This window comes from Ascaphus truei, unplaced genomic scaffold, assembly GCF_040206685.1.
Source record: "Ascaphus truei isolate aAscTru1 unplaced genomic scaffold, aAscTru1.hap1 HAP1_SCAFFOLD_636, whole genome shotgun sequence".
Classification (NCBI taxonomy): domain Eukaryota; kingdom Metazoa; phylum Chordata; class Amphibia; order Anura; family Ascaphidae; genus Ascaphus; species Ascaphus truei.
In genome coordinates, this window is record NW_027456969.1 from 138,238 (window position 1) to 155,745 (window position 17,508).

Genomic DNA, 17,508 nt, shown 5'->3' on the forward strand with positions numbered 1-17,508 from the left:
ACATTAGGTGTCCCTGTAGGGGGGGTGACAGTAGGTGTCCCTGTAAGGGGAGGGGTGACAGTAGGTGTCCTTTTAGGGGGGGTGACAGTAGGTGTCCCTGTATGGGGAGGGGGGTGACAGTAGGTGTCCCTGTAGGGGGGGTGACAGTAGGTGTCTCTGTAAGGGGAGGGGTGACAGTAGGTGTCCCTGTAAGGGGAGGGGGTGACAGTAGGTGTCCCTGTAGGGGGGGGTGACAGTAGGTGTCCCTGTAAGGGGAGGGGGTGACAGTAGGTGTCCCTGTAGGGGGGGGTGACAGTAGGTGTCCCTGTAAGGGGAGGGGGTGACAGTAGGTGTCCCTGTAGAGGGGGGTGGAGAAATAATCCAGGCACACGGTCTTTTATTGAAGTCGTTTAATCAGCAATGAAACCAACGTTTAGACTGCCACGCAGTCTTTGTCAGGGTGAGATGAGCCCTTACCCTGACAAAGACTGTTTGGCAGTCGAAACGTTGGTTTCATTGCTGATTAAACGACTTCAAGAAAAGACCGTGTGCCTGGATTATTTCTCCTACGTGATTCATTTGGGATATTCCAGGACAATCCCTCCTGTCCGTGGGCACTGGCAGTTGATACCTCTTATGCTATAGACGATATGTGTGCCAGACACCTATACTATTGTCCTGTAGAGGGGGGTGACTGTAGGTGTCCCTGTAAGGGGAGGGGGTGACAGTAGATGTCCTTGCAAGGGGTAGGGGGTGACAGTAGGTGTCCCTGTAGGGGGGTGACAGTAGGTAACTCTGTAGAGGGGGGGGGTGAGTGAGAATAGGTGTCCCTGTAAGGGGGAGGGGGTGACAGTAGGTGTCCCTGTAAGGGGGGGGGGTGACAGTAGGTGTCCCTGTAATGGGGAGGGGGGTGACAGTAGGTGTCCCCATAGAGGAGGGGTGACAATAGGTGTCCCTGTAGGGGGGAGGGGGGTGACAGTAGGTGTCCCTGTAGGGGGGAGGGGGGTGACAGTAGGTGTCCCTGTAGGTTAGCTGAGGGCTGATGTAACCCCAGACATTGCATGGTGTCGGTAGCTGAAGGCCGGCGGGGAGTGCGGGGTCCTTGGTGATGTCATCAGGTGGTGCGGGGGGCTAAAGGGCATCAGGTGTCCCATGGGGGGTATCTGGCCGGGGAGCAGGAGGGGCCCCAGTGAGTACATGGCTGGCTCCTCAGGGAACGGGCTTTCTAGCTGCTGCTTCTTCTTTTTGGACTTGCTGGTCACCTTGCGGTTCCGGGTCTGGATCCCATCCTTCTTCATGGTCAGGGGGCGGTTCACCTGGGAGGATAATTATATTGTTACACGCAATTATGTTGTGTTTAATGTTGTGCTACGGAATTATATCGCGTGTAATAATGTGCCACGGAATTATATTGCGTGTAATAATGTGCCACGGAATTATATTGCGTGTAATAATGTGACACGGAATTATATTGCGTGTAATGATGTGCCACGGAATTATATCACGTGTAATGATGTAACACGGAATTATATTGCGTGTAATAATGTGACACGGAATTATATCGCGTGTAATAATGTAACACGGAATTATATCGCGTGTAATAATGTGACACGGAATTATATCGCGTGTAATGATGTAACACGGAATTATATCGCGTGTAATAATGTGACACGGAATTATATTGTGTGTAATAATGTGACACGGAATTATATTGCGTGTAATAATGTGACACAGAATTATATTGCGTGTAATGATGTGACAAGGAATTATATTGTGGGTAATAATGTGACACGGAATTATATTGCGTGTAATAATGTGACAAGGAATTATATTGTGGGTAATAATGTGACACGGAATTATATTGCGTGTAATAATGTGACACGGAATTATATTGTGTGTAATAATGTGACAAGGAATTATATTGTGGGCAATAATGTGACACGGAATTATATTGCATGTAATAATGTGACACGGAATTATATCGCGTGTAATAATGTAACACGGAATTATATCGCGTGTAATAATGTGACACGGAATTATATTGTGTGTAATAATGTGCCACGGAATTATATTGCGTGTAATAATGTGCCACGGAATTATATTGTGTGTAATAATGTGACAAGGAATTATATTGTGTGTAATAATGTAACACGGAATTATATCGCGTGTAATAATGTGACACGGAATTATATCGCATGTAATGATGTAACACGGAATTATATCGCGTGTAATAATGTGACACGGAATTATATTGTGTGTAATAATGTGCCACGGAATTATATTGCGTGTAATAATGTGCCACGGAATTATATTGCGTGTAATAATGTGCCACGGAATTATATTGTGTGTAATAATGTGACAAGGAATTATATTGTGTGTAATAATGTGACAAGGAATTATATTGTGTGTAATAATGTGACAAGGAATTATATTGCGTGTAATAATGTGACACGGAATTATATTGTGTGTAATAATGTGACAAGGAATTATATTGCGTGTAATAATGTGACACGGAATTATATTGTGTGTAATAATGTGCCACTGAATTATATTGTGTGTAATAATGTGACAAGGAATTATAATGCGTGTAATGATGTAACACGGAATTATATTGCGTGTAATAATGTGACACGGAATTATATCGCGTGTAATGATGTAACACGGAATTATATTGTGTGTAATAATGTGACAAGGAATTATATTGTGTGTAATAATGTGACACGGAATTATATTGTTTGTAATAATGTGACACGGAATTATATTGCGTGTAATGATGTGACACGGAATTATATCGTGTGTAATAATGTGCCATGGAATTATATTGTGTGTAATAATGTGACACGGAATTATATTGTGTGTAATAATGTGCCATGGAATTATATTGTGTGTAATAATGTGACATGGAATTATATCGCGTGTAATAATGTGACACGGAATTATCGCGTGTAATGATGTGACACAGAATTATATTGCGTGTAATGATGTGACACGGAATTATATTGCGTGTAATGATGTGACACGGAATTATATTGCGTGTAATGATGTGACACGGAATTATATCGCGTGTAATAATGTGACACGGAATTATATCGCGTGTAATAATGCAACACGGAATTATATCGCGTGTAATAATGTGACACGGAATTATATCGCGTGTAATGATGTGACACGGAATTATATTGCGTGTAATAATGTGACACAGAATTATAATCGCGTGTAATGATGTAACCCGGAATTATATTGTGTGTAATAATGTGACACGGAATTATATTGTGTGTAATAATGTGACAAGGAATTATATTGCGTGTAATGATGTGACACGGAATTATATTGTGTGTAATAATGTAACACGGAATTATATTGCGTGTAATAATGTGACACGGAATTATATTGTGTGTAATAATGTAACACGGAATTATATTGTGTGTAATAATGTGACAAGGAATTATATTGCGTGTAATAATGTGACACGGAATTATATTGCGTGTAATGATGTGACACGGAATTATATTGTGTGTAATAATGTGACAAGGAATTATATTGCGTGTAATAATGTGACAAGGAATTATATTGCGTGTAATAATGTGACACGGAATTATATCGCGTGTAATGATGTGACACGGAATTATATTGTGTGTAATAATGTGCCATGGAATTATATTGCGTGTAATGATGTAACCCGGAATTATATTGTGTGTAATAATGTGACAAGGAATTATATTGTGTGTAATAATGTGCCATGGAATTATATTGTGTGTAATAATGTAACCCGGAATTATATTGCGTGTAATAATGTGACAAGGAATTATATTGTGTGTAATAATGTGACAAGGAATTATATTGTGTGTAATGATGTAACCCGGAATTATATTGTGTGTAATAATGTGACAAGGAATTATATTGTGTGTAATAATGTGACACGGAATTATATTGCGTGTAATAATGTGACACGGAATTATATTGTGTGTAATAATGTGACACGGAATTATATTGTGTGTAATAATGTGACACGGAATTATATTGTGTGTAATAATGTGACACGGAATTATATTGTGTGTAATAATGTGACACGGAATTATATTGTGTGTAATAATGTGCCATGGAATTATATTGCGTGTAATAATGTGACAAGGAATTATATTGCGTGTAATGATGTGACACGGAATTATATTGTGTGTAATAATGTGACAAGGAATTATATTGTGTGTAATAATGTGACAAGGAATTATATTGTGTGTAATAATGTGACACGGAATTATATTGTGTGTAATAATGTGACACGGAATTATATTGTGTGTAATAATGTAACACGGAATTATATTGTGTGTAATAATATGCCATGGAATTATATTGCGTGTAATAATGTGCCACGGAATTATATTGTGTGTAATAATGTGACAAGGAATTATATTGTGTGTAATAATGTGACAAGGAATTATATTGTGTGTAATAATGTGACAAGGAATTATATTGCGTGTAATAATGTGACACGGAATTATATTGTGTGTAATAATGTGACAAGGAATTATATTGCGTGTAATAATGTGACACGGAATTATATTGTGTGTAATAATGTGCCATGGAATTATATTGCGTGTAATAATGTGACACGGAATTATATTGTGTGTAATAATGTGACAAGGAATTATAATGCGTGTAATGATGTAACACGGAATTATATTGCGTGTAATAATGTGACACGGAATTATATCGCGTGTAATGATGTAACACGGAATTATATTGTGTGTAATAATGTGACAAGGAATTATATTGTGTGTAATAATGTGACAAGGAATTATATTGCGTGTAATAATGTGACAAGGAATTATATTGCGTGTAATAATGTGACACGGAATTATATCGCGTGTAATGATGTGACACGGAATTATATTGTGTGTAATAATGTGCCATGGAATTATATTGCGTGTAATGATGTAACCCGGAATTATATTGTGTGTAATAATGTGACAAGGAATTATATTGTGTGTAATAATGTGCCATGGAATTATATTGCGTGTAATAATGTGACACGGAATTATATTGTGTGTAATAATGTGACAAGGAATTATAATGCGTGTAATGATGTAACACGGAATTATATTGTGTGTAATAATGTGACACGGAATTATATCGCGTGTAATGATGTAACACGGAATTATATTGTGTGTAATAATGTGACAAGGAATTATATTGTGTGTAATAATGTGACAAGGAATTATATTGCGTGTAATAATGTGACAAGGAATTATATTGCGTGTAATAATGTGACACGGAATTATATCGCGTGTAATGATGTGACACGGAATTATATTGTGTGTAATAATGTGCCATGGAATTATATTGCGTGTAATGATGTAACCCGGAATTATATTGTGTGTAATAATGTGAAAAAGGAATTATATTGTGTGTAATAATGTGCCATGGAATTATATTGTGTGTAATAATGTAACCCGGAATTATATTGCGTGTAATAATGTGACAAGGAATTATATTGTGTGTAATAATGTGACAAGGAATTATATTGTGTGTAATAATGTGACACGGAATTATATTGCGTGTAATAATGTGACACGGAATTATATTGTGTGTAATAATGTGACACGGAATTATATTGTGTGTAATAATGTGACACGGAATTATATTGTGTGTAATAATGTGACACGGAATTATATTGTGTGTAATAATGTGCCACGGAATTATATTGCGTGTAATAATGTGACAAGGAATTATATTGCGTGTAATGATGTGACACGGAATTATATTGTGTGTAATAATGTGACAAGGAATTATATTGTGTGTAATAATGTGACAAGGAATTATATTGTGTGTAATAATGTGACACGGAATTATATTGTGTGTAATAATGTGACACGGAATTATATTGTGTGTAATGATGTGACACGGAATTATATTGCGTGTAATAATGTGCCATGGAATTATATTGCGTGTAATAATGTGACAAGGAATTATATTGCGTGTAATGATGTGACACGGAATTATATTGCGTGTAATAATGTGACACGGAATTATATTGTGTGTAATAATGTGACAAGGAATTATATTGTGTGTAATAATGTGACAAGGAATTATATTGCGTGTAATGATATGACACGGAATTATATTGCGTGTAATAATGTGACAAGGAATTATATTGCGTGTAATAATGTGACACGGAATTATATCGCGTGTAATGATGTAACACGGAATTATATCACGTGTAATAATGTAACACGGAATTATATCGCGTGTAATGATGTGACACGGAATTATATCGCGTCTAATAATGTGACATGGAATTATAATCGCGTGTAATAATGTGACACGGAATTATATCGCTTGTAATGATGTGGCACGGAATTATATTGCGTGTAATAATGTGACACGGAATTATAATCGCGTGTAATGATGTAACACGGAATTATATTGCGTGTAATGATGTGACACGGAATTATATCGCATGTAATAATGTGCCACAAAATTATATCACGTGCAATAATGTGACATAGAATTATATTGTGTGTATTGATCTGACATGGAATTATAGTGCATGTAATTATGTGCCACGGAATTATATTGCTTGTAATAATGTGCCACGGAATTATATTGCTTGTAATAATGTGCCACGGAATTATATTGCTTGTAATGATGTGGCACGGAATTATATTGCGTGTAATAATGTGGCACGGAATTATATCACGTGTAATAATGTGACACGGAATTATATCACGTGTAATAATGTGGCACAGAATTATATCACGTGTAATAATGTGACACGGAATTATATCGCGTGTAATAATGTGGCACAGAATTATATCACGTGTAATAATGTGGCACAGAATTATATCACGTGTAATAATGTGGCACGGAATTATATCGCGTGTAATAATGTGGCACAGAATTATATCGCGTGTAATAATGTGGCACAGAATTATATCACGTGTAATAATGTGGCACGGAATTATATCACGTATAATAATGTGGCACGGAATTATACTGGTTGTATGTATGTATGTATGTATGTATGTATTGTATTGAATGTCTTTATTTATATAGCGCCATTAATGTACATAGCGCTTCACAGCAGTAATACATGTGACAATCATATAGATAATAAATAATACAAATAACACATGAAGGGGAGAAGTGCTTCAGACATAAAAGTAACATTTAGGAAAAGGAGTCCCTGCTCCAAAGAGCTTACAATCTAAGTGGTTGGTAGAACGTACAGAGACAGTAGGAGGGCGTTCTGGTAAGTGCGTCTGCAGGGGGCCATGGTTTATGTATGAGGTGTAAATTATCAGCCATTGAGCTACTCATAAGCAAGTGTGTTTTAAGGTGGGTCTTAAAGGTGGATAGAGAGGGTGCTAGTCGGGTATTGAGGGGACGGGCATTCCAGAGGTGTGGGGCAGTCACTGTGCGAGAGATTTAAGGCGGGAGAGGGCTTTAGATACAAAGGGGGTAGAAAGAAGACATCCTTGAGCAGAACGCAAGAGTCGGGATGGTGCATAGCGAGAAATTAGGCCTGAGATGTAACGAGGAGCAGGAGAGTGTAAAGCTTTAAAAGTGAGGAGGAGAATTGAGTGTGAGATGCGGGATTTGATAGGAACCCAGGAGATGTCATTATATTGATTCGACGTGGAATTATATTGTGTATAATAATGTGACAGGGAAATATATAACGTGTAATTATATTGTGACACGGAATTATATCACGTGTAGTGATGTGACACGGAATTATATAGCATTTAATTATATTGGGACAGAGAAATATATTGTGTGTAATTATGTGACACAAAATGTCAGATACAATAAATTTGTTCAAAAAAAGGTTGGACATCTTTTTAGATGGGAAAGGTATACAGGGATATACCAAATAAGTATACATGGGAAGGATGTTGATCCAGGGATTAATCCGATTGCCAATTCTTGGAGTCAGGAAGGAATTTATTTTTCCACTTATGAGATATCATTGGATGATATGTAACTGGGGTTTTTTGTTTGCCTTCCTCTGGATCAATGAGTAAGTACAGGCATACCCCGCATTAACGTACGCAATGGGACCGGAGCATGTATGTAACTATGTAACACAGGCATACCCCGCATTAACGTACGCAATGGGACCGGAGCATGTATGTAACTATGTAACACAGGCATACCCCGCATTAACGTACGCAATGGGACCGGAGCATGTATGTAACTATGTAACACAGGCATACCCCGCATTAACGTACGCAATGGGACCGGAGCATGTATGTAACTATGTAACACAGGCATACCCCGCATTAACGTACGCAATGGGACCGGAGCATGTATGTAACTATGTAACACAGGCATACCCCGCATTAACGTATGCAATGGGACCGGAGCATGTATGTAAAGCGAAAATGTACTTAAAGTGAAGCACTACCTTTTCCCACTTATCGATGCATGTACTGTACTGCAATCGTCATATACGCGCATAACTGATGTAAATAACACATGTGTAACGGGCTCTATAGTCTCCCCGCTTGTGTAACAGGCTCTATAGTCTCCCCGCTTGCGCACAGCTTCGGTACAGGTAGGGAGCTGGTATTGCTGTTCAGGACGTGCTGACAGGCGCATGCGTGAGCTGCCGTTTGCCTATTGAGCGAGATGTACTTACTCGCGAGTGTACTTAAAGTGAGTGTCCTTAAACCGGGGTATGCCTGTATAGATATAGGATAAAGTATCTGTTGTCTAAATTTAGCATAGGTTGAACTCTGTAACTATGGAATTATATAACTTGTAATTATATTGTGACACAGAATTATATCGTGTGTAATGATGTGACACGGAATTATATTGCGTATATCAAAGGGTAAAAGGGGACGATAGACAGCACTCTGATAGTGTTAAATTAATGCAATTGCAGGGTGCACGGAACAAAAGGGGACCCTTATTCCCCTGTATAGTACTAACAAATCTACGTAAGCACCAGCACTCACTGTCTAATAGCTAAACGATGAAAACAGTTGTAATGCAGAATAAACATTTAATAATAAAACAAACCAGAAATAAATCAAATGTGTTTGCAGAAACCAGTATCACAAATGGGCATGTCACAAAGTGAGGGGTGGGTGGGGGGGGGGGGGAAGGAAAAGGGGAAAAAACATGAAACACAAGGAATATACATAAAAAACGGAGAACGGAAATTATGCTAGGGGGGCGACGTTTCGAGGGACTACAGGGTTTGATTACTGTCTTCATTTGCTATTGCTATTAACCTTTCATTGACTGTTGTGGACTCCTGGTGCTTCTTTGCAAGCTGCTTTCTTGCAAGCTGTGTTCAGCCGTTACTGTACCATTGCCCACAGTTTCTTGTGGTACTTGAACTACTGGCATTGACTGTAGTGGATTCTTGCTTCCCTGCTATTAGCTGTTTAGCTGTATTTAGCCTACACTGTATGTTTGCTATCTATCTTCAGGGCTGTCTGATTTGACCAGTTATAGGTGAAGGGAGGCTTAGGGAAGTACCTCTGGGACCTTTTGGACCAGGGGGAATAGGCCAGATGAAGAGGTAGTCCCTCGAAACGTCGCCCCCCTAACATACTTGCCGTTCTCCGTTTTTTGTGTATATTCCTTGTGTTTCATGTTTTTTCCCATTTTCCTTTCCCCCCCCCCCCCACCCCTCACTTTGTGACATGCCCATTTGTGATACTGGTTTCTGCAAACACATTTGATTTATTTCTGGTTCGTTTTATTATTAAATGTTTATTCTGCATTACAACTGTTTTCATCATTTAACTATTAGACAGTGAGTGCTGGTACTTACGTAGATTTGTTATATTGCGTATATTGATTCGACACAGAATTATATTGCGTGTAATACTGTGACGGAATTATATTGCGTGTAATGATGTCACACGAAATTATAGTGCATGGAATTATATTGTGACATGGAATTATATTGCGTGTAATGATGTCACACGAAATTATAGTGTATGGAATTATATTGTGACATGGAATTATACTGCGTGAAATGATGTCACACGAAATTATAGTGCATGGAATTATATTGTGACATGGAATTATATTGCGTGTAATGATGTCACACGGAATTATAGTGCATGTAATACTGTGACGGAATTATATTGCGTGTAATGATGTCACACGGAATTATAGTGCATGGAATTATATTGTGACATGGAATTATATTGCGTGTAATGATGTCACACGGAATTATAGTGTATGGAATTATATTGTGACATGGAATTATATTGCGTGTAATGATGTCACATGGAATTATATATAACGTTGTTGATCTAATATTATTAAATGCACATATTGATGAAAGGGACTGGGGGGTCTCTGTTTTGTGTCTCACCCTGTGTTCCTGAAATCATTCCTGTGAGAGAGAATGAGGTGGTTGCGAGTTTGGCTACCAGGAGACTCAAGGCCAAGTGGCGTATGGCTCAATGCCCAGAAATATAGCGAGAAACTCATATGCTTCCTTACGCAGGCGCGTTTTAAGATAGGTCTTAAATGTGGATAGAGATCCCGTGTTCCTGTAGAGTTTCTTAAGGGATCCGCCCCTCCCGTCTCTAAATACCCAACATCACGTCTGATGTCACATCATCCGTCACGTGACCTCACGTCGCAGCAGGGAGAAAGTCTTGAGTCTTCCGTGTCATTAGCTGAATATGTGAGCCTGCATCCGCAAGTTCTGTCGCCGATCCCCATTCATGACTACATTTGAGCACGATCATGTGTATACATATCGTGATTATGTGACGTATGTGGGTACGATATATCGATGATGTTTTCCTGTTGTGGTTGGATGACACTGTCAGTCTGGAATGTTTTGTTAATTATATTAACCATGCATTAGATTCCATAGGATTCACCATTACCTATAGTTACACTAACATCAACTATCTTGATGCCAATATTTGAAAGAAAGAGGGTATATTGGAATCAGACTTTTTTTTTACTAAGGAAACTGACTGGAATTATTTATTAAACACAACAGGTTTCCCAGCACTCCAAGTGGAATACACACTCCAAGTGGAATACACACTCCAAGTGGAATACACACTCCAAGTGGAATACACACTCCAAGTGGAATACACACTCCAAGTGGAGTGCTGGGAACACCTGTTGTGTTTCATAGTTTGTTCAGGAGGGATTAGGGGTCTCTCCATGTACCCACCACTCATATACAAAAACAATTCTTGTTGAGGAAGTGCTGCCTATAGCACAAACTTTTGGAATCATTTATTACATCATGACAGTTATCACCCCCCAGGGACTATTAGGGGATTCCCATTTAGTCCATTTTTAAGAACTATGTGCATTATTAGTTCCCCAGATAAAGGGGTCACTGAGTTGGATAATATGGCCTGCAGATTTAGGCATAGGGGTTATCCTAGTCACCTCTTACACAAACAAAGGAGGAGAGTGGATTGGGATGTGGAAGGTTTAGGATGGGATTAGGATGGGTGTGGGATTGGGATGTGGATGGTTTAGGATGGGTGTGGGATTGGGATGTGGAGGGTTTAGGATGGGATGGGTGTGGGATTGGGATGTGGATGGTATGGGATGGGTGTGGGATTGGGATGTGGATGGTTTAGGATGGGATGGGTGTGGGATTGGGATGTGGATGGTTTAGGATGGGATTGGGATGTGGATGGTTTAGGGTGGGTGTGGGATTGGGATGTGGATGGTTTAGGATGGGATGGGTGTGGGATTGGGATGTGGATGGTTTAGGATGGGATTGGGATGGGTGTGGGATTGGATATGGATGGTTTAGGATGGGATGTTGATGGTTTAGGATGGGATGGGTGTGGATTGGGATGTGGATGGTTTAGGATGGGATTGGGATGTGGATGGTTTAGGATGGGATTGGGATGGGTGTGGGATTGGGATGTGGATGGTTTAGGATGGGATGGGTGTGGGATTGGGATGTGGATGGTTTAGGATGGGATGGGTGTGGGATTGGGATGTGGATGGTTTAGGATGGGATTGGGATGTGGATGGTTTAGGATGGGATTGGGATGGGTTTGGGGATGTGGATGGTTTAGGATGGGATGTGGATGGTTTAGGATGGGATGGTGTGGATTGGGATGTGGATGGTTTAGGATGGGATGGGTGTGGGATTGGGATGTGGATGGTTTAGGATTGGGATTGGTGTGGGATTGGGATGTGGATGGTTTAGGATTGGGATGGGTGGTGGGATTGGGATGTGGATGGTTTAGGATGGGATTGGGATGGGTGTGGGATTGGGATGTGGATGGTTTAGGATGGGATGGGTGTGGGATTGGGATGTGGATGGTTTAGGATGGGATTGGGATGTGGATGGGATTGGGATGGGTGTGGGATTGGGATGTTGATGGTTTAGGATGGGATGGGATGGGTGTGGATTGGGATGTGGATGGTTTAGGATGGGATGGGTGTGGGATTGGGATGTGGATGGTTTAGGATTGGGATGGGTGTGGGATTGGGATGTGAATGGTTTAGGATTGGGATGGGATTGGGATGTGGATGGTTTAGGATGGGTGTGGGATTGGGATGTGGATGGTTTAGGATGGGATTGGGATGGGTGTGGGATTGGGATGTGGATGGTTTAGGATGGGATGGGTGTGGGATTGGGATGTGGATGGTTTAGGATGGGATTGGGATGTGGATGGTTAGGATGGGTGTGGGATTGGGATGTTGATGGTTTAGGATGGGATGGGTGTGGGATTGGGATGTGGATGGTTTAGGATGGGATGGGTGTGGGATTGGGATGTGGATGGTTTAGGATGGGATGGGTGTGGGATTGGGATGTGTATGGTTTAGGATTGGGATGGGTGTGGGATTGGGATGTGATGGTTTAGGATTGGGATGGTGTGGGATTGGGATGTGGATGGTTTAGGATTGGGATGGGTGTGGATTGGGATGTGGATGGTTTAGGATGGGTGTGGGATTGGGATGTGGATGGTTTAGGATGGGTGTGGGATTGGGATGTGGATGGTTTAGGATGGGATGGGTGTGGGATTGGGATGTGGATGGTTTAGGATGGGATGGGTGTGGGATTGGGATGTGGATGGTTTAGGATGGGATGTGTGTGGGATTGGGATGTGGATGGTTAGGATGGGATGGGTGTGGGATTGGGATGTGGATGTTTAGGATGGGTGGGTGGGATTGGGATGTGGATGGTTTAGGATGGGATGGGTGGGATTGGGATGTGGATGGTTTAGGATGGGATTGGGATGGGTGTGGGATTGGGATGTGGATGGTTTAGGATGGGATGGGTGTGGGATTGGATGTGGATGGTTTAGGATGGGATGGGGATGTGGATGGTTTAGGATGGGATGGGTGTGGGATTGGGATGTGGATGGTTTAGGATGGGTGTGGGATTGGGATGTGGATGGTTTAGGATGGGATGGGTGTGGGATTGGGATGTGGATGGTTTAGGATGGGATGGGTGTGGGATTGGGATGTGGATGGTTTAGGATGGGATGGGTGTGGGTTGGGATGTGGATGGTTTAGGATGGGATTGGGATGTGGATGGTTTAGGATGGGATGGGTGTGGGATTGGGATGTGGATGGTTTAGGATTGGGATGGGTGTGGGATTGGGATGTGGATGGTTTAGGATGGGCGTGGGATTGGATGTGGATGGGTGTGGGATTGGATGTGGATGGTTTAGGATGGGATGGGTGTGGATTTGGATGTGGATGGTTTAGGATGGGATTGGGATGTGGATGGTTTAGGATGGGATTGGGATGGGTGTGGATTGGGATGTGGATGGTTTAGGATGGGATGGGTGTGGGATTGGGATGTGGATGGTTAGGATGGGATGGTGTGGGATTGGGATGTGGATGGTTTAGGATGGGATGGGTGTGGGATTGGGATGTGGATGGTTTAGGATTGGGATGGGTGTGGGATTGGGATGTGGATGGTTAGGATGGGTGTGGGATTGGGATGTGGATGGTTTAGGATGGGTGTGGGATTGGGATGTGGATGGTTTAGGATGGGATGGGTGTGGGATTGGGATGTGGATGGTTTAGGATGGGATGGGTGTGGGATTGGGATGTGGATGGTTTAGGGTGGGATTGGGATGTGTATGTTTAGGATGGGAGGGTGTGGGATTGGGATGTGGATGGTTTAGGATGGGATGGGTGTGGGATTGGGATGTGGATGGTTTAGGATGGTGTGGGATTGGGATGTGGATGGTTTAGGGTGGGGATGGGATGTGGATGGTTTAGGATGGGATTGGGATGGGTGTGGGATTGGGATGTGGATGGTTAGGATGGGATGGGTGTGGATTGGGATGTGGATGGTTTAGGATGGGATGGGTGTGGGATTGGGATGTGGATGGGATTGGGATGGGTGTGGATTGGGATGTGGATGGTTAGGATGGGATGGGATGTGGATGGTTTAGGATGGATGGGTGTGGGATGTGGATGGTTTAGGATGGGATTGGGATGGGTGTGGGATTGGGATGTGGATGGTTTAGATGGGATGGGTGTGGGATTGGATGTGGATGGTTTAGGATGGGATGGGTGTGGGATTGGGATGTGGATGGTTTAGGATGGATGGGTGTGAGATTGGGATGTGGATGGTTTAGGATGGGATGGGTGTGGGTTGGGATGTGGATGGTTTAGGATGGGATGGGTGTGGGATTGGGATGTGGATGGTTTAGGATGGGATGGGTGTGGGTTGGGATGTGGATGGATTGGGTGTGGTGGTTAGGATGGGTGTGGGATTGGGATGTGGGTGGTTTAGGTGGGATGGGTGTGGGATTGGGTGTGGATGGTTTAGGATGGGATGGGTGGGTTGGGTGTGGATGGTTTAGGATGGGATGGGTGGGTGTGGGATTGGATGTGGATGGTTTAGGATGGGATGGGTGTGGGATTGGGATGTGGATGGTTTAGGATGGGATTGGGATGTGGATGGTTGGATGGGATGGGATGGGTGTGGGATTGGGATGTGGATGGTTTAGGATGGGTGGGATGTGGTGGTTGGATGGGATGGGTGTGGGATTGGGATGTGGATGGTTAGGATGGGGTGGGTGGGGATTGGGTGTGGATGGTGGTGGGGATGGGTGTGGGGTTGGATGGGTGTGGGATTGGGATGGGGTGGGTGGGATGGGTGTGGATTGGGATGTGGATGGTTTAGGATGGGATGGGGTGGGTGGGGATTGGGATGTGGATGGTTGGATGGGATGGTGTGGATGGTGTGGATGGTTAGGATGGGATGGGGTGGGATTGGGATGTGGATGGTTTAGGATGGGATGGGTGTGGGATTGGGATGTGGATGGTTTAGGATGGGATGGGTGTGGGATTGGATGTGGTGGTTTAGGATGGGGTGGGGTGTGGGTGGGGATGGGGGGTTGGTGGTGGGTGTGGGTGGGGATGGTTTAGGATGGGATGGGTGTGGGATGGGTGTGGATGGTTTAGGATGGGATGGGTGTGGGATTGGGATGTGGATGGTTTAGGATGGGTGGGTGGTGGGTGGGGATGGGTTGGATGGGTGGGTGGGTGTGGGATTGGGATGTGGATGGTTAGGATGGGATGGGTGTGGGATTGGGATGTGGTTGGTTTGGTGGGTGGGTGGGGGTGGGGTGTGGTGGTGGTGGGTTGGGTGGGGTGTGGGGTGGGTGGTGGTGGTAGGTGGGATGGGTGTGGGTGGGATGTGGTGGTTGGTTGGGGTGGGATGGGTGTGGGGTGGGATGTGGATGGTTTAGGATGGGATGGGTGTGGGATTGGGATGTGGATGGTTTAGGATGGGTGGGTGTGGATTGGATGTGGATGATTTAGGATGGGATGGGTGTGGGATTGGGATGTGGATGGTTTAGGATGGGTGTGGGATTGGGATGTGATGGTTAGGATGGGATGGGTGTGGGATTGGGTTTAGGATGGGATGGGTGTGGGATTGGGATGTGGATGGTTTAGGATGGGTGTGGGATTGGGATGTGGATGGTTTAGGATGGGATGGGTGTGGGATTGGGATGTGGATGGTTTAGGATGGGTGTGGGATTGGGATGTGGATGGTTTAGGATGGGATGGGTGTGGGATTGGGATGTGGATGGTTTAGGATGGGTGTGGGATTGGGATGGGTGTGGGATTGGGGTGTGGATGGTTTAGGATGGGATGGGTGTGGGATTGGGATGTGGATGGTTTAGGATGGGATTGGTATGGGTGTGGGATTGGGATGTGGATGGTTTAGGATGGGATGTGTGTGGGATGTGGATGGTTTAGGATGGGATTGGGATGGGTGTGGGATTGGGATGTGGATGGTTTAGGATGGGATTGGGATGTGGATGGTGTGGGATTGGGATGTGGATGGTTTAGGATGGGATTGGGATGGGTGTGGGATTGGGATGTGGATGGTTTAGGATGGGATGGGATGGGTGTGGGATTGGGATGTGGATGGTTTAGGATGTGGATGGTTTAGGATGGGATGGGTGTGGGATTGGGATGTGGATGGTTTAGGATGGGATGGGTATGTGGATGGGATTGGGATGGGTGGGATTGGGATGTGGATGGTTTAGGATGGGATGGGTGTGGGATTGGGATGGGTGTGGGATTGGGATGTGGATGGGTGTGGGATTGGGATGTGGATGGGTGTGGGATTGGGATGTGGATGGTATGGGTGTGGGATTGGGATGTGGATGGTTTAGGATGGGATTGGGATGGGTGTGGGATTGGGATGTGGATGGTTTAGGATGGGATGGGTGTGGGATTGGGATGTGGATGGTTTAGGATGGGATTGGGATGGGTGTGGGATTGGGATGTGGATGGTTTAGGATGGGATGGGTGTGGGATTGGGATGTGGATGGTTTAGGTTGGGATGGGTGTGGGATTGGGATGTGGATGGTTTAGGATGGGATGGGTGTGGGATTGGGATGTGGATGGTTTAGGATGGGATGGGTGTGGGATTGGGATGTGGATGGTTTAGGATGGGTGTGGGATTGGGATGTCGATGGTTTAGGATGGGATTGGGATGGGTGTGGGATTGGGATGGGTGTGGGATTGGGATGTGGATGGTTTAGGATGGGATTGGGATGGGTGTGGGATTGGGATGTGGATGGTTTAGGATGGGATGGGTGTGGGATTGGGATGTGGATGGTTTAGGATGGGATGGGTGTGGGATTGGGATGTGTAAATTGATACTCTCTTTGAGTTATCTCCCCCTCCCCTTAATTTTTTAATAGGATAGGGAGGGGAGGTGCCTGCCTCCCAGAGGCTTTAGTAAGACCTCTTTAATGGTCAGCTTCATTAACAAGTTTAATGTACTTCATTATTTGGATAATGGATTATTATTTTTGTTAGAATAATGAAAGGTGAGAGGTTTAGAGTCACTTTTTTGGGGCTATTACCATTCTTAGTCTCGTGAATAATTGTTAATATGTAGGAAAATGATTCTCATCCTCAGACATCAATGGGTTTTGGGGTGACATGTATGTTGATTGTGGGCTGTAGTTAGATAAATAATGCACTTATAATGCACTCTTTTTTATGGCCATTTAAGGAGCTGATGGTTGTCATATGATCATGACAGCGTCTACAGGGGGATCGCTGAAGTGT

The 17,508-nt window shown here is 43.1% G+C and overlaps 1 protein-coding gene across 1 annotated transcript in view; it reads right to left on the minus strand.

Annotated features, from left to right (window-relative positions):
* Positions 1–494: 494 nt before the first annotated feature.
* The window catches only part of LOC142485754 (GATA-binding factor 1-B-like), a 60,561-nt gene continuing 43,547 nt past the window's right edge, over positions 495–17,508 (minus strand). The window contains 1 exon segment of the mRNA XM_075584538.1: positions 495–1,295. Within this exon segment, the coding sequence (XP_075440653.1) occupies positions 1,008–1,295 (288 nt within the window). The 3' untranslated portion in view covers positions 495–1,007.